Source organism: Cebus imitator, unplaced genomic scaffold (genome assembly GCF_001604975.1).
Source record: "Cebus imitator isolate Cc_AM_T3 unplaced genomic scaffold, Cebus_imitator-1.0 Scaffold396, whole genome shotgun sequence".
In the NCBI taxonomy this organism is placed as follows: Eukaryota; Metazoa; Chordata; class Mammalia; order Primates; family Cebidae; genus Cebus; species Cebus imitator.
In genome coordinates, this window is record NW_016107711.1 from 1,448,825 (window position 1) to 1,467,988 (window position 19,164).

Here is a 19,164-nt window from a genome sequence, read left to right on the forward strand (position 1 = left end):
AATGTCCATCACAGATGAGACAAAAAAATGCAATCTCTGCAAGTCCCTAAGTCTGGTATGAAAATATTTCATTTGAATGGGTCATGTACTAAAGGAAGATTAATATAAGAACAGCCTGAGTTTTCTTTGAGTCTTATAAACATATCAAAATATCTTGAGTACTACAGTTTTCTGCTCTGAACAAATTTAGATCTAGTACCAGATAAAAATGAGCCAGAAGGATAAAACACTAGTAAAAACTTAACCAAATCATTACTTTTAAGCAAACAGAAATATGCTCATGCTTTTCCTTCTGTACAGAACATATGTTAAGGCCTACCAAGTCAATTAATAATTCAGGCATAAAAGAAGTTCTTGAAGATAAGCACATTCAGAGGTTACCTCCCACAATGTACACTTAAATGTGAGCTCAAAAGAAAACCTCCAAGCACCAGCAGGACACCTTTGTCAGCTTATCCGGACTGTCAATGTAAAGCCGGCAAGGCACTGTGCTTTTCTCTCTCGAAGCCAGTCCTACTTTCAGCATCCATACTTTCTGACAATGGAACCATCTCCCCAGCCATTCAGTACTTAACCTCAAAGCTTTGGAATTATAATCATCCCCAAATTTAGTTAATCACCAAGTCCTGTGAATTATTCCTTTGTAAGAAAGAAAAAGGTGGGGGAGAAATTTATCAATTAAAGAGATTTAAGAGACATATCACAAATATATGAACCTTATTGGGTCTTATGTCAAACAAATTGACTATAAAAAGATTATGAGACAATAAAAAAAATAGGAAATATGAACACTGACTAGATATCAGGTGATATTTAGAAACACTGTAGGTACATGACGAGATCGTGTTTACGTTTTCAAAATGCCCTTATATTTTAGAAATACATACTACAATATTGACAGATTAAGTGATATTTTTGATCTGCTCCAAAATAATTCAAGAGAGAGTGGAGGTGGAAACAGAGTGAAGGGATAGATGAAATAAATGCATGAAAATTGCTAAAGCTGGATAACGGGTACAAGGGGTTCAATTACACTTTTTTCTTTAATTTGGCATGTTTTTAAACCCCCATTAAGTCCTATGCCTATGAATGGATAGATGTATGTTTTCTGATTTACACTGCTCTGCCCTGCAACTGTTGATGACTCCCAGGTGCCTACGTACCTTAGCCCGGCCACAGGGTCCTGCACAGTCCTTTGGTTACCCTTTTTGCTAAAAACACATCATCAGTACTTTCCCTTCTAATCCTTTCTTTTACTGCTTCTTCTCCTTGAAATGTGCTCCTTCATCCTACCTACTCTTTTCTTGAGCTACTCCTTCCTTTCCTCTTCCACAACTTGTAAAGTAAAAAAAAAAAAATCCATGTCCTCGTAGGCCACTGACCAGACAGACCACTGTATGCCCTGGTTTTACGTAAAATGCCCCTAATCTTTATCTGGATCTCAAGTTCTAAGCAGAAGATCCATGCATCTTCAGAGCTGAAAGCCTCACTCTAAGGAAAGCAGAGGTGTTTGGTTATTGCCAGCACAGTGGGTGGAAGGCAGTGGTCTGCTCCTCTCCACTGGTCTTTACTCTGCAGTTTTTACAGTGGGCTACTCATACTTAGGAAACATCAAAGGGTTTCATTAACAAGAGTCATAAAACTTTTTTTTAAAGGGAAATCTGAAATATACTTAAATCTCACAATAATTCAATGGATTACAAGAGCAGGAGAGGCTGTGGTTCTCATCACAGAAAGCTTAATTTCTGAGGCAGCAAAGAGATTTCCTTATTAACCCACTCGTCCTTCCTACAAAGCTTCAAATCCAGTGCCCTGAGATAAAAATTTTATTAAAGATTCATTTTTCTATAATAAAAACAGACATATATGTGAAAATCAACTTTACCTTATATTTCATCTTGGGACATGAATGAATGTAGAAACCCATATAATAATAGCTGAGCTGAGAAGTTTTCTCATGGAGTTGCCGAGTAAAAGCAATTTCTCTGCCAAAAGAAAAAGAAGAAAGCTGAAGCAGTTAATTCTGCTTCTAATGTTCCAAAAACTATGTGATTTGATGGTAAACATTCGATAAAATCTGATATTAAGCTATCAAAAAATTACAAATATTGAAAGAAAAACGACTTTTAAAACACTATATACATACAGGACAAAAATGAGTATTGGAAAAGAAAAAAAAACACTATACAATGATTTTTACTAAAGAAATAATAAACCCCTCTAAATAATATTAAGCAAATGCATCTAAGTTCAGGCTTTACACTTTATTAGGCAAAGTAGCTGATCTAAAATTCAAATAGCATAAAATGAGAGATCTACAGTGTCCTGTTACTGTTCATCAAGCCCTATGGTTCTCAAAGAATCCGAGCTTAACAGGTTAAAAACAGTACAGCAAATTTTGGAAAACTCAAAGCCAACACATTTCAGGAATAATATTGTGACCATTTACATGCAAACACTTTCAGCTGTATATGACACATAACTCATTCCTTTATCTAGGTACAGCTTTAATATTTATTTCCTCTAAAACTAGAGAGCGGGAAATACTATGTTACTTCACCACATTTTCTGTATTTGTTGGAATAAGCCAGATAACTTGAACATAAAAAGTTCTTCAGTATCACCACTGTATCGCCTGTGCATGAAGTGGTTTTAAATCTTGGCAAAGAATTTCATTCTACTTGCCCAGCTAAATGACTGACTTGAGAGTGCTAAGTAAAACTTCAGTACATTTCTAAAGTATGAGAAAATAGTTTTGTTTTTATATTTGTTTCTCAAAGGTATTCTTTTCTTTTTAGTAGCAAGTAATGCTTAAAATTCTAAAGAACTGTATTTGTAATGCAATATTCTGTGCATTTTTCTAGCTCAAGTTTTAATCCTTGAAGAATTATTACCATAAAAATTCATTTTTAAATTAAAAGTATTCCTAAATCCAACCAGACTAAACATTATTAGCCTATAAGAGAATAAATCCTATTCCCAGAACTAATCCATTCTCAGGGTTCAAACTGAGGAAAGAATGCACTGACACAAACAAACATAAGACCACCAATTCCAAGAAGGCCCACCCAGCCTTGGTACCACTCCACTGGTCCTGCCCGGCACCTTAGTTCATTTCACCACCTCTCCCCGGTCATCCTTAATTCTTTTCTTCTCATCCCCATGTGCAATCCATTAGCAGGTCTTTTGGGCTTTATCTCTAAAATATGCCTTGAATCTGATCACTTCTCACCACCTCCACCTCAGATATTCTGGTTCAGCACCATCATGGTGCCCCTAAATGGCTGCGGCAGCCTCCCAACTGGCTCTTCTGTTTCCACTCTTGCCCCTCCATATTCTCCATAGAACAGCGTCTTTTACAATATTAATCAGAGCTCCCAATCCCCCATCCCAGCAGTGTGTTGGCACCACATAATTAAAACTCAACCTCCCCACTATGTCCTACAAGTGCTACTCCACCTGCCTCCTTCTCACCAACTCCACCTGCCTCTCTGCACCTTCCAGAAGGCTCTCTACGTCATTCCCTACACCTGAGTCCAAAAGACTTTTCTGTTTCTCTCGGCCACCTCAAGGCAGTAAGATTTGCTGCCAGTCATCTGAACTTCTTCCTACCCTCAGATATTTATGTGGCAGCTTCCTTTTTTTCTTCCTTTGCCTGTGAAATGTCACCTGTTCATAGAGGTCTTTCCTGGCCACTCTATATAAAACAGGCTTCATGCCCACCACCAGTAATTTTATTTTTGTCACAGTGCTAGGGAGTATCTAAAATTTTATACAAAAACAAATTCCATGCTCATGATCCCCAATTCAAACAATTCTTAAATCTACAGGCTATGGATAAGCAGAGGCTGATTATAAAAATAAATTAATAAAAATAAAAATCTACAGGCTAGATTATATAAAATCTAAAAACATAAAACTATATTGATTGTTGGACTGCTTAAGAAACTTAAGAAATTGAGGGGAAAGATGTCACCAAAATGCATTAAAATCAATAATGGAATTAGCAACTGGTAACCTACTTTCTCCAATTTTGCTTCAAGATGTCAATTTTCCAGCTTCCTTTCCTTTTCTATAAACTCCTCAGCTCCTATTCTCAAGAGCACCCAAAGGAAGTGACAAGACTGTAGAGCAGTTGCAGCCATGCCATTCTCAACTGGCAAACCTTTCATGACCTCAGGCTCCTCGTCGGCTCCTTCATGGCTCTCCAGCTCTAGTGTTTGCAGGGATATACTAGGCAATCAATATAACTCTTGCTAATTTTGCTGGGAATTAATTATTTACCATCTCAATATCTAAATCATCTCTCAATTTATTGAACCATGAAGTATTTCATACATAGGCCAGAGCTTATTATGTAAAAATAAATCTCACCCTTAAAAATCCATCTGAGAAGTCTAGAAAAAATCTGTAACACATTGTAAAGTGATAACACAAAAACAAAACAAAACAAAAAACTGGCAATTATTTGAAAGTATTGACTGATTTGGGCATAAAGAAAATGTAACTTTTCTAAAAGAAAACTTCTGAAATTATATAGTAATTGTAAAATCTAAATTTATAAAACATGAATGCTTTAAATTATCATTTTCAATTTCAGTGAGAGCACCAACAGCCGTAAGCATTTTTAAACTACTTTATATAAAAATGTGATTAAATACATTAGAATAAAAAACTGTTACAGAGATCCATTATAAATATTATGTAATAGTGGATTTGTTATAAATTGACGTTAAGGAAAAAGTCAAGTTGAAAATGCTAAAATGAAGAGCTTGATATTGTGGGCCACTGAAACACACACAAAAAAATCAATTGTGGACCAGATTTTTTTTTAAATTAAATTTCTAAGTTAAAGAAAAATTTCAACTTTTATAATTCATAAAAAAGCACGTACAGAAAAAATAAAATAATCTGGCAGTGCATTTTACTATGACGCGAAAATGTGACCATCAGACATGAAGACTGAGAAATGGAAAGAGAAAAGTATGACACAATAGTAAAGAGTGAGAAAAAGACGCAAGCTCCCAAACAAAAGAAAAATGCTTTCCAATCCTCCTTCCCTCCTCTGTCACATATACACACAAACAGAAACAAATACAGAAAACTGGAGTATGACTCTAATCTTCTCACCACTAAAAATGTTTTGTGCTGCATACATATATTTCCAGCCATAGAAATTATCTTTTGATGAGGGTCATAAATTCAAGCAGATAGCCAGGGATTCCCCAGGCCCGTTCTGTATACATGCATATTTCTTCCAGTAGACTCATATTACTTTGATTCATTTATACCACATTAATTTAACTTTTAATTAATAGTAAAAAAAAAATATAAAGCTGAATGCAGTAGTGCAAGCCTACAATTCCAGCTACCTGAAAGGCTGAGGATCACTTGAGCCCAGGAGTTCAAGACCAACCTGGGCAGCAGAGCAAGACCCCATCTCATTTGAAAAAGAAAAAAGAAAGTAGAAACTGGTGATGACAAGAATATAAGTAATATAACACTTAAGGAATATAAGTAGTTCTGATGGAGAACATAAATAAATGCATAAACAAAGAAAGCTACCCACAAATACAATGACTTCTTAACTACATGAATACCTTAAAAAGCTAGAGAATTGGCCAGGCTCAAGCCTGTAATCCCAGCACTTTGGGAGGCCGAGGCAGGCGGATCACAAGGTCAAGAGATTGAGACCATCCTGGCCAACATTGTGAAACCCCGTCTCTACTAAAAACACAAAAATTAGCTGGGTGTGCTGGTATGCACCCATAATCCCAGTTATTTGGGAAGCTGAGTCAGGAGAATTGCATGAACCTGGGAGGCAGAGGCTGCAGTGAGCCGAAATCATGCCACTGAACTCCAGCCTGGCAACAGCGAGACCCCGTTTCAAAAAAAAATAGCTAGAGAATTACCATCAGGCACTGGCATCAGTTCTAAAGGTAATACCTTCTAAATACAGTAAAAACTACTACATATTACAGAAACTAGTTATACGTAATATTTATTTCCTATAAATACAACTAGTTAAATGACTAGTTTATATATAACTGAATATTATATATACAACTAAATGACTAGTTATATAATATATATTTCCTGTAAATACAACTAGTTAAATTTTAAAATTCATTTTGAAATTCAATAATTTTAAATATACTAATTGTTCTTAAATGGAAATTATAAATTATATATGATTATATATTCTATAGTAGTATTTAACGCTCACATAGAATATCTATAATATAGTAGCATATATTCTACTTAAGAGATTAGCAACAAATTATTGTAACACACTGTCAAATAGGACTTCTACTGTTATATAATTAAATACAATCAAATGAGTAATTATTTGAAGTTCTATATAACTCACTACAATACTGGCAAAAAACAATCTTACCGTAGTGCAGAGTAGACGCCCAAAGACAAAAATGAATAATCAGGATCATAGTACAAATATACAGATGATACACAGTTTGGGAGGATGTCAATCACCCCCACAGCAATGATCTTTCCGTCAAGCCAGTACTGCTGGTGAAATGAGCCATAGCCACAATCTGGCCCATTAGGGGGAGTCTCTGCCTAAGAAAAAGCAGAGGCACAAACAGCCATTTTTTAAACATCAAAATAACCTTATAATTAATATACTTTTATTTTCCTCAGGTTAGTAAGTCCTAAACTTTCCTCTTTGTTTCCATCATCATCCCTAGTCACACCCTATGTTAAGCTGCAAAACTTTCTCATCATAGAAATATTGACTAAATACAAAATTCAAAAAAAGAAATCAAATTATGTTTTCTTCAATTTACTTAATACTTGACAGTAGGAAACATAACATTTTACAAGGGAAGAAAATCACTATTAAACTATGTTCTTCCATTTCTATACTACTCAGCCATAAAAAGGAACAAAATAATGGCATTCTCAGCAACCTGGAAGGAGTTGGAGACCATTATTCTAAGTAAAGTAACCCAAGAATGGAAAACCAAATATCATATGTTCTCACTTATAAGAGGGAGCTAAGCCGTGAGGACACAAAAATGTAAGAATGACACAATGAACTCTGGGACTTAAAGGGAAGGGCGGGAGGAGGGTGAGGGATAAAAGACTACACATTGGCCGGGCGCGGTGGCTCACGCCTGTAATCCCAGCACTTTGGGAGGCCGAGGTGGGTGGATCACGAGGTCAAGAGATCGAGACCATCCTGGTCAACATGGTGAAACCCCGTCTCTACTTAAAATACAAAAATTAGCTGGGCATGGTGGCACACACACGAGTAGTCCCAGCTACTCGGGAGGCTGAGGCAGGAGAATTGCCTGAACCCAGGAGGCGGAGGTTGCGGTGAGCCGAGATCGCGCCATTGCACTCCAGTCTGGGTAACAAGAGCGGAACTCCGTCTCAAAAAAAATAAAAAATAAAAAAAATAAAAAAAAAGACTACACATTGAGTATAGTGTACACTGCTTGGGTGATGGGTGCACCAAAATCTCAGAAATCACTACTAAAGAATTTATCCAAACAATACCTGTTCCCCAAAAACCTACTGAAATAAAATAAAAAGAAATAAAAAAAATAAAAACAATGTTCTATTTCACACAAAGATTAGGAAAGAAATGTATGAGAAAAATATGAGGAGCATACAAGAAAAGGGTGGGGTGAGATCCTGCCAGTCAAGCCTGTTCAGTGAGTGCCTCAGCTCTTAGAAGGTACACGATCCCATTATTTTTTCTAGGTTAAGAGTTACTGTGTAAGTACCAAGGACTACGACACTTCTCCTTATTAGCTAAAGGAAAACAAAGTTTTTCTTCATTATTATCTTAATTTAACTATAACTTCACAAGAAAAATCTAGAGGTTTCAGAGTATAACCACCTTCCTGTAAATATAGCTAAATGACATTTCTCATTTTAAAATTCAACATTTTAAATATAACTGGTCTTAAATGAAAACCATATAGAGAAAAGTATCAAGCGGCATAAAACAGGCTTTACTGGAGACTGAATGGATGTTAGAGATTACTAATTCAAGTGAACAAATAAAACACTACTTGTACATCATTTTCACACAGCTAAAATCAGAAAATGTATATGAATAAAAGCTAGAAGAGTATAAAGAAAAATGAGAACAGGTTGAATAACATCAAAACCAAGCAAAAAAAAATCAAGAAAAAAAAATTCACAAATCAGTATCTCTTACAAACACAGATGCAAAAATCCTAAACAAAGTATTAGCAAATCAAATCCAACAATATATAAAAAGACTTATACCATGAACCAGAGAAATTTATTCCAGGTATGCAAGGCTGGCTTGACATCAGAAAAGCATTTTTTAAAAAGGTAATTAATGAACAATTAATGTAATTCACCACATCAATAGGCCAAAAGAAGTATCATATGATCAAATCAATTGATGCAGGAAACATTACTGGCAAAACCCAATACCTATTCATGACTAATCACTCTTAACAAACTAGAACAGAGGAAAGTTTTCTCAACTGGCTAAATAACATATATTCGAAAACCCACAGCTAACATCATACTAGTAAGAAAGAACAAGGTAAGGATATCCTCTCTCATCACTCCTAGAAAACATCATATCGGAAATCTTAGCTTGTGCAATAAGGAAATAAAAGGTATGCAGACTGAGGAGGAGGAAAAGCCTGTCTTTCTTTATAGATAACATGACAGGGTCATTAAAACAAACAAAAATCAGTAACAACAATAAACTGAAATAAGCAGTTACAGCAAGATTTCAGAATACAAGAGTAATATAAAAGTCAGTTGCTTTTCTACATACCAACAATGACTGGAATTTGAAATTAAGAATACAATACCATTTACAATACCACAAAAAATTAAATGCTTAGTTATAAATCAAACAAAATATATACTGAACCTATATGCAAAAAACTACAAAACTGACAAAAGGAATCAAAGATCTAAAAAAACCAGAAAAATAGTATGCGTGCATGGAATAGAAGACAACATTGTCATGACTTCAGTTTTTCCTAAGTTGATATATATATTTAATGCAATCACAATTGAAATCTCAGCAAGCTATTTTGCAGCTATCAAAACATTGATTCTAAAGTTTATGTAGAGACAAAAAAAAAAAAAAAAAAAGACAGACTAGCCAGCCCAATACTGAGGAAGAAAAAAGTTGGATGACTGACACTTCCCAATGTCAACACTTACTATAAATCTATAATAATCAAGATAGAGTGGTATTCGCGAAAGAACAGACATAGGTCAATGAGATAAAATAGACACACACAAAGTCAAATGATCTTTGACAAAGCAGTAAAGGCAATGCAAGAGAGAAAGAATACTCTTTACAATAAATGGTGTTGTAACAACCAGACATCCATATGCAAAAAAAAAAAAAAGAATCCAGACACAGACCTTACACTTTTCACAAAAATTAACTCAAAATGGATCATAAACCTAAATGTAAAATGAGAAACTATAAAACTTCTAGATCATAATATAAAAGAAAATCTAGGTGAACTTAGGTTTGTCAATGAGTTTTTAGATAAAACACCAAAAGCACAACTCACGAAACAAAAAGCTGCTAAGTTGTACTTTATTAAAATTAAAATTTTCTGGTCTGTGAAAAACATTGTTAAAATAAAAATTCAAGTCACAGGCTCGGAGAAAATCTTGTAAAAGACATCTGATAAAGAACTGGTATCCAAAATATACAAAGACTTTTAAAACTCAACAATAAGAACACAAACTACCCAATTAAAAAGTAGGCAAAAGATCAGGTGTGGTGACTCATGCCCATAATCCCAATGCTGTGGGAGGATCCCCTGAGCCCAGGAGTTCAAGGCTGCAGTGAACTAAGATCGTGCCACTGCACTTAAGCCTAGGCAACAGAGCAAGACCCTGTCTATTTTTTTAAATGGAGGAGAAGGGGCAAATGATCTGAACAGAGACTTCACCCAAGATGTACAAAGGCAGATGAACATATGAAAAGATGCTCAACATCACTTACCATTAGGGAATTGCAAATTAAAACAACAATGAGATACCATAAAACTACTACACTAAACAATACATACATACAAATTATTTAGCCCATTGAAGAGAGGGGTATCCTCCAACTCTCTATCCTCTCCTCTACCATCCCCACCCCAACTAGATCTTATGACAGTACCTTAACTTAGTTTTCCAGGCTCAGACATCCATTCCTAGAGAAGCCTCCTTAACTCACTTACCATTCTCTATTTACTGCCTTGAGAATTCTACTTCAAAATGTGGGACTGTTGTATTTCCCTAAGCCTTAGTCAAAAAGGTCACATCTTGGTATGACTAAATAATTTTGACCTTGAGAACCCTCTGAAAGGGCCTCAAGAACCCCTGGAATTACCAGGCCACACTTTTGAGAATCACTGATATGCATCTATTTTGAAAATACAGGTAGAAGAGGAGCCTGCCAACTGTACGCGGCAAATAGAAAGGGGGTAGGTTATAGGATTCAAAGTCAAAAGATCTGGATTTGAGCCTTAACTCCATTGTATACTTTTCTGGCTATTTGAACTAAGTGAGACAGTAATTTAGCTAGTTTTAAGAGTTTCAGCGTCTAGGCGGGGTGTGGTGGCTCACAGCTGTAATCTCAGCACTTTGGGAGGCTGAGGCGGACAGATCACTTCAGTTCAAGAGTTTGAAACCAGCCTGGCAACATGACAAAACCCCGTCTCTACTAAAAATACAAAATATTAGCTAGGTGTGGTAGCACAGGCCTGTACTCCCAGCTACCCTGGATGCTGAGGTGGGAGTATCGCTTGAGCCTGGGAGGCAGAGGCTGCAGTGAGGCGAGATCATGCCACTGCACTCCAGCCTGGGCAACAGAGCAAGACCCTGTTTCAAAACATAAAAAATAAAAGTTTCGATGTCTGCATTTTTAAAACAGAAATCATACTACTGGTCAGTCTCAACTGTCATTAGTTGTGAGAAACAACAGTATGCAAATAAACTTTCCAGATTATAAAATGTTTAGGTCAGTTTTTGCTTTTGGTTTTCAGGGGTCTGAATAGCACATCCTAATAGATCATATCTACAAAATTACATCAGTAGCTAACTTAATAGCAAAGTTATTTAAACAGCGGTTATCTTTAATTTCCTCGTACATAAATCTGTCATGTGATTAGCAATATTTAGTGGTTTACCTTTACCAGTCTGCAGTTTTGCATATTTTGGATATGTGAAAGAATTAATAAAGTAATTTTTCAGAAGTTCCTCAATTTCGAGGATTTAGCTGATAACAAGAAAAAAAAAATAAAGCTCACCTCTACCTATACAAAAGAAAAACCACCTTAAATGTTGGGAGGGAAGGAATGACTTCTGTGATTAATGAGCTATGTGGTACAAGACCAAAGGCACTGTGTAGAAATGACATCAGTATTAATAGGCTAATTCTGGCTTCCGGCCAAACTGCTCCCAAAATGGGTGCATATTTACTCTAATAAAGTATACCTGTCTCTTCACCCACCTGCTTCCATGTACCTAATTTATCCCCAAAACATTGTTAAGGCTCAAAAGAACAGGAGACTGGAGAATCATACACCAGGCATCAGGTCAGTATTTGAGGGGATTTACTAGTAGGTTCAAAGGTAGGAAGACTCAAAGTCTTCAGCGGCTTTAAGAGAGCAGAACCTGAATTCTCCTCTCTTCCAAAGCAGCTGAAAATACCTCTCCCACATTGTACCTATACAATACAAAAATCTATCGTTAGACAATTAATGTCCCAAATTTTTAGTAAATAACAGTTAATGGAGGCGCCCAAAGGTAATCCTTTTAGGCACCTGACACGAAGTCTGCACTGTGTTAAAATAACTTATTCCTGCAACTGTTTTGCTTTTTTGTTTTTTGTTTTTAACAGTTTCATGAAACACTTCACCAAAGTTTGAAAAACAGAAACACACACTTTGGGAGGCAGAGGCAGGGAGATCACTTGAGGTCAGGAGTTTGAGACCAGCCTGGCCAACATGGTGAAACCCCTTCTTAACTGAAAATACAAAAATTAGCTGGGCGTGGTGGCAGGTGCCTGTAATCCCAGCTACTTGGAAGGCTGAGGCGGGAGAATTGCTTGAACCTGGGGGGCGAGGATTATAGTGAGCCGAGATTGCACCATTGCACTCCAGCCTGAGTGACAGAGCAAGACTATGTCTCAAAAACACAGTTAGGTAATTGAAACACAAAGATGTGCTAAGCCATGGTGGCTTCAAAATCTATGATTTCTTTGAAACACCAAAAACTAAATTTAAGAAATTTGAAATAATGGCCTACAGTTAAGAAATGAAAAAATAATTAATTTGGAAAATGCAACTGGTAATGCTCACTGTTAAAATATCACATAGGTAAGTGACTTAAAAATCAAGTGCAACAGATTCCTAATTTTCTGGCAGACAATTAGACACTAACGACAGGGGAAAATAAATTTAATATTATCAAGAGTGATTATGAGTAATTTTTAAATGCTTTTCTCTATTTTCCATATTTTTAGATAAACACGCATCAATGTTAAAATCAAGAGTTTTTAAAAACTAAATTGAAGAATTATTAGTTTAGGTCAAGCATCCCATACCCAAAAATCCAAGATGCAAATGTTCCATAATCAGAAACTTTTTGAACACTGACATGATGTTCACAGGAAATGTGCATTGGAGCATTTCAGAGTTTAGATTTCCAGGCTTGGGATGCTCAATCGGTAAGTTTAATGCAAATATTCCAAAATCTGAAAAAAATCCAAAATACTTTGCTTCCAGGCATTTCAGATAAAGACTACTTAACATGTAATTATTAAATAGAAACAGATAAGGAATACTCAATTATCACTGTTAATTAAAAAAAAAAAAGGCCAGGTGCCATGGCTCATGCCTGTAATCCCAGTATTTTGGGAGGCCAAGGTGGGCAGATTACCTGATGTCAAAAGTTTGAGACCAGCCTGCCCTATATGGCGAAACCCCATGTCTGCTGAAAATACAAAAAATTAGCCGGGCATAGTGACGGATACCTGCAACCCAGCTACTCAGAAGGCTGAGGCAGAAGAATCACTTGAATTCTGGGAGGCAGAGGTTGCAATGAGCTGAGATTGCCCCACTGCACTCCAGAAAAAAAAACAAGAGCAAAACTCCATCTCAAAAAAAAAAAAAAACAAAAAAACGGTGGTAGAAAGATTATCTGAAAATAGATTATTGTGTGTCTTAGTCTATCCAGGCTGCTACAACAAGATACCTTACACTGGGCATTTTATAAACAATAGAAATTTATTGTGCACAGTTCTCAAGGCCAAAAAGTGCAAGTTCAAAGCACAAACAGATTTGGTGTCTGGTGAGGGTTTGTTACTCACAAATGGTGCCTTTTATGTCTTCACATAATAGTAGGGGATGGTAGCTCCTTTCAACTACTTTAAAAGGGCACATAATCCCATTATTTAGGGCAGAGCATGTATAACATAATCACTTTCCAAAAGGTCTCACCTCTTAGAATACTACGACACTGAGTATTAGGTTCTAACATATAAATTTTGGGGGGAAACAAACATTGACACTATAGCACTGACTATTCTTTCAGTGAAGCTCTAGGCTTGATTTTCTATTGACTGAGTTATTTTACAACTCCACAAGTGCAGAGGTTAACCTGTAGATTTCTATTCACAGAAAGGACCCCAAAGGTTACAGTTTGCCACCATGTAAGACAATAGCCAATTGTTTTTATCTAATCCAGTAATCTCACCTCAATCTCCTATTAAATCGCATGCATATCTCTCAATATGCTCTTTGTACCAGTTTTAATGCCTTACTGGTTTTGCACTAATTGAGTCAATATTTGGCATGTGTTCATCCTCTATTTGCATGAAGGTCACAATTTTGCCTTTTAAAAATTATAGTCAGCAGTTCTGGAAGTCATCCACTGAGAAGCTAAAGTGGACCTGATGGAGCTCAGTAAATGAGAAACACACCTTACAGTCTGTTAAGCCTAACACATCTTTTCTTGGCTCCCAAAGAGATGCCCATGCAGCAATAAAGCTCTAACTTTGCTCACTGTTTCTCTATGTATTTTTCTCCTTCTCTACTAAGTTTGTGCCTTTGTGTTTCTGGTTCACTCATGACCAACATACTACCCCCAATGAGGGTAGTACTGAGAAAGGAAAATAAGCTGGTCAGGAAGACAGCAGGATGGGTCCTTGGTAAAACTCCTTCAAACACAAAAACAGTCTGAAAAATCAAACTACAGGCACAAATAGAGCAGTCTGGGGAAAACTCGGGCTACAGGTGCACAGATAAGAAAGCAAGGCCCAACACAGAAGCCATTGTTCTGGTGTAATCTGTGGCCTCCCAGGAAAAAGTTTATTTCCCTTTTCAGGCATGTACATGGTGGGCTCCATGGGAACTTGCACGGGGAGTGGGGGACCTTACCCAAAACATACCCACAGTTGTACAACCAAGAGAAGCTGCAATTTGTGCTTGCCTAAAGACAAGCCCACAGCTGCACAGATAGTGGAAATTACACAGACAGCTCCACAGATTTAAAAAGTTACACAAACAGCTACAGAGATGAGAGGCGTTTCTTATAAAAGCTTTTGTATTCAACAGTAAAAACGGCAACCTCTCTCAGGCCCCCTCTCTCCTATAGAGAGCTTTTTTCTTTCACTTAACTTTCACTCCAACCTCACTCTTGTGTCCACGCTCCTTAATTTTCTTGGTTGTGAGACAAAGAACTCCAGGTACCACCTCAAACGACAAGACTGAAATGTTGTGGTGCACTGGCCAGACTGCAACAGTAATAGGTAGATTTCGTTCACGGTCTCTGTTGGATGGATGACAAAGAATCTGGTTTGTTAGTCTTTTTGTTTGTCTGTTTGGATATTTGTAAGTTCAATCGCTCCTGTGAGATCTGAAACAATAAGTTTCTGCGTTTGCTTGTGATCCATAAAGTTGTAGAACTGAGGTGAAGAGCCTTCTACATGTTTGAGCATCTATAATTCAGAGAAGGCTTCATTCTCATTATGTATGAAATATTCTACCTCCAGAGGGTATTAATAAATTACACATCACAGCTCTTAAACAGAAGAGCTCTGTAAAATTGATTTACAGAGATAAAAAAGCACGTATATTCTCCACATTCACAGAAAATAAAGAAACTCGTAACAGAAACTGTTAGCTCAGAAACATTTTTAAGAATCCAAGTATAGGCCAGGTGCAGTGGCTCACACCTGTAATCCCAGCAGTTTGGGAAGCTGAGGTAGGCAAATCACCTAAGGTCAGGCGTTAGAGACCAGCCTGGCCAACATGGTGAAACCCTGGTCTCTACTAAAAATACAAAAATTAGCCAGGTGTGGTGGTGAGTGCCTGTAATACCAGCTACTTAGGAGGCTGAGGCAGGAGAATCGCTTGAACCCAAGAGGCAAAGATTGCAGTGGGCCAAGATCATGCCATTACCCTCCAGCCTGGGCAACATGAGCAAAACTATGTCTCTGAAAAAAAAAAAAAAAAAAAAAAACCAAAAAAAAAAAAAAAAAAAAAAAAAAAAAAAAAAAAAAAAAAAAAAAAAAAAAAAAAAAAAAGAATCCAAGTATACATAACTATGATAAATCTTTGGATAAGTCAAGCCATTTTAAAATGTTTGGTTTGAGAGGGAAAAAAAGTTTTGTCTTTTCTCATAATTATTAGTATTAAATATAACACATGAGTGGATTTAAAAAATAATATAGGCATACCTGGTCGGGCTCAGTGGCTCACATCTGTAATCCCAGCACTTTGAGAGGCTAAGGCAAGCAGAATACTTGAGGGCAGGAGTTGGAGACCAGCCTGGCCTACATGAAAAAAACCCGACTCTACTAAATATACAAAAATTAGCTGGGTATGGTGGCAGGCACCTATAATACCAGCTACTCAGGAGGCTGAGGCAGGAGAATTGCTTGAACCCAGGAGGAAGAGGCTGCAGTGAGCCGAGATCACGCTACTGCACTCCAGCCTGGGTGACAGAGCCAGACTCTGTTGTAAAAATATAATAATAATTATATAGGTATACCTTGCAGGTATTATGGGTTTTGTTCCAGACCATTGCAATAAAGTGATTATCACAATAAGGCAAATCACGTAAATTTTTTGGTGTTCCGATGAATACTGTTTACACTATGCTGTAGTCTATTAAGTGTTCAATAGCATGTCTAAATATACTATATATATGTTAATTTAAAAATATTTCAATCAAAAAATGGTGTTGGAAAAATGACACCAACAGGCTTATTCAACATAGGATGGTCACAAACCTTCCATTTGTAATAAACGCTGTTTCTGAGAAGCACAACGAAGTGAAACAAAATGAAGGATGCCTACACAGGGGTTGGTTTCTAATGAGAGGAGTTCAACTCAACTTTCAAAACTACTCAATGGTTTACTGATCAAAAAACTAACATCATAGCTCTGTAATGCTGAAGATTTTGAAAAATGTAAGTTTGTGTTTAACTAAATTGAATTATAATTCTGATAAATATTGCTTAAACATTTTTTATTTATAGTAAAACATACATAAAATTTATTTTAACCACTTTTTTTCTTTTTTTTTTTAATTGTTTTCTTCACTGGGTTTTTAAAAAATTTCAACTTTTTTTTTACAAAGAACTAAAACAGATTTACAAGAAAAAAACAAGCCTATCAAAAGTGGGCAAAGGATATGAACAGACACTTTACAAAAGAAAACATACATGAGGCCAACAAACATATGAAAAAATGCTCATCATCACTGGTCATCAGAGAAATGCAAATCAAAACTATATTGAGATACCATCTCACGCCAGTTAGAATGGCGATCATTAAAAAATCTGGAGACAACAGATGCTGGAGAGGATGTGGAGAAATAGCAACACTTTTACACTGTCGGTGGTAGTGTAAATTAGTTCAACCATTGTGGAAGACAGTGTGGCAATTCCTCAAAGACCTAGAAATAGAAATTCCATTTGACCCAGCAATCCCATTACTGGGTATATATCCAAAGGATTATAAATCATCCTACTATAAGGACACATGCACACGAATGTTCACTGCAGCACTGTTTACAAGAGCAAAGACCTGGAACCAATCCAAATGCCCATCGATGATAGACTGGACAGGGAAAATGTGGCACATATACACCATGGAATATTATGCAGCCATAAAAAACGATGAGTTAGTGTCCTTTGTAGGGACATTGATGAACGTGGAAACCATCATTCTCAGCAAACTGACAGAAGAGCAGAAAATCAAACACCGCATGTTCTCACTCACAGGCGGGTGTTGAACAATGAGAACACATGGACACAGGGAGGGGAGCACTATATACTGGGGTCTGTTGGGGGGAAATAGGGGAGGGACAGTGGCGGGGTGGGGAGTTGGGAAGAGATAGCATGGGGAGAAATGCCAGATATAGGTGATGGGGAGGAAGGCAGCAAATCACACTGCCAAGTGTGTACCTATGAAACAATCTTGCATGTTCTTCACATGTACCCCAAAACCTAAAATACAATAAAAAAAAAAAGAAAAAAAATTTCCACTTTTTAGATTCAGAGACTACAGATGAAGGTTTATTACATGGGTATCCTTTATGATACTGAGGTTTGGGATACAAATGGTCCCAACACCCAGGTAGTAAGCACAGTACCAACAGTTTTTCTTTTTTTTCTTTTTTTTTTTTTACTCTTTTGGTTGAATTTTATTCATATATTATCTGCCCTTCTTCTTACAGTCTCTCTCATGAAAGGGATCATTATCCAGTGAATGATGCCAAACCTTCTTCACCAGCCTCCAACCTCTAGGCATCAAGTTTTAACAAGACATCTTCCTAAGTTTATCTGGAATTGAGCTCTTCTCTGTTAAAGAGTTTCCTTTCTAAGTCCATTTCTTCATAAATCTGGCATGTGAGATTTTAATTGCTCTGCGCAGTTTTCTCTTCTTCAGTCAATGGTGACAACTCCGGGTCTGTTTGCTTTTGAAGGTTTTGTATCACATTCATAGTCTTATTCACAGCAGCACAAATGCAGCTCTTAGACTCTTTCTGCCCAACAGCAACTGGTTTAAAGCGTGCACATAAACTTTGATATCGAGACTTTATCGCTGACAATTCCTTTAAGACTGTAACTGGATTTTTCTCGCCAGCTGAATCAGGATGATTAGACTTGATTTCATATTCCAGCCGGTACTGAATGTAATCCAGATCAGACTCAGCTTTCTGGAACATCAGTTCCAGTTTACCAACTTCCACCTTCATGTCCCACCCAACTTCAACCCTTGTCCCACTCCCTTCCTTTTATCATAGCCTCCAGTGTCTACAGTTCCCATCTTTAGGTCCATGTGTACCCAAGGTTTAACTCCCACTTAAAAGCAAGAACATGTGGTTTTCTGATTCTGTGTTGGTTTTCTTAGGATAATGGTCTCCAGCTGCATCCATGTTGCTGCAAGGGACATAATTTTGTTCTTTGTTATGGCTCCATAGTATTCCATGGTGTATATGTACCATATTTTCTTTATCCAATCTACTTTTGATAGGCTACTTCAACCACTGTGGAAAGCAGTGTAGAGGTTTCTCAAAGAACTAAAAACAGAACTAGTACTAAACCCAGCAATCCCATTATTGGGCATATACCCAAAGGAAAATAAAACACTGCCAAAAAGACACAGGCACGCATACATTCATGATAGCTTTATTCACAACAGCAAAGACACAGAATGTGTCTAGCTGCCCATTTTAACAATTTGTAAGTGTACAGTTTAGGGTCACCAAGTACATTCACATTATTGTGTAAATATCCACACAATCTATTAATAATTTTTGATCATCCCAGACAGAAACTATGTACCCATTAAATAATTAACTCTCTATTCTCCCCTCTCCCCAGCCCCTGGCAACCATCACTCTACTTTCTGTCTGTATGCACTTGACTACTCTATTTACCTGATATAAGTAGATAATACAGTATCTGTCCTTTTATAATGGGCTTATTGCACTTAGCATAATGTTGCCAAGGTTCACGCAGCATGTGTGATTGAGAATTTCCTTCCTTTTTTAAGGCTGAATAATATTCTACTGTGTCTATAAATCATTTTGTTTATCCATGCATCCACTGATGAACACCTGGGTTGTTTCTACCTTTGGCTACTGTGAATGCTGCTGCTATGCACACTGCTA

General features: G+C 36.8%; 2 protein-coding genes across 12 annotated transcripts in view; both read right to left on the minus strand.

The window, feature by feature from the left end:
* Window positions 1–19,164, minus strand: part of ATE1 (arginyltransferase 1) — a 157,046-nt gene that overhangs the window by 82,537 nt on the left and 55,345 nt on the right. For all 11 annotated transcript variants that reach the window (XM_037731373.1, XM_017508588.2, XM_017508587.2 and 8 more), the window contains 2 exons: window positions 6,398–6,579; window positions 1,886–1,985 (listed from right to left, as the gene is read on the minus strand). In XM_037731373.1, the coding sequence (XP_037587301.1) occupies window positions 1,886–1,985; window positions 6,398–6,579 (282 nt within the window). The remainder of the gene's footprint in view (window positions 1–1,885; window positions 1,986–6,397; window positions 6,580–19,164) is intronic.
* Window positions 17,471–18,462, minus strand: LOC108289224 (spindle and kinetochore-associated protein 2-like). Its single transcript, XM_017508595.2, has one exon. The coding sequence runs from the start codon at window positions 18,244–18,246 to the stop codon at window positions 17,905–17,907; it is 342 nt and encodes a 113-aa protein (XP_017364084.1). The 5' UTR covers window positions 18,247–18,462; the 3' UTR covers window positions 17,471–17,904.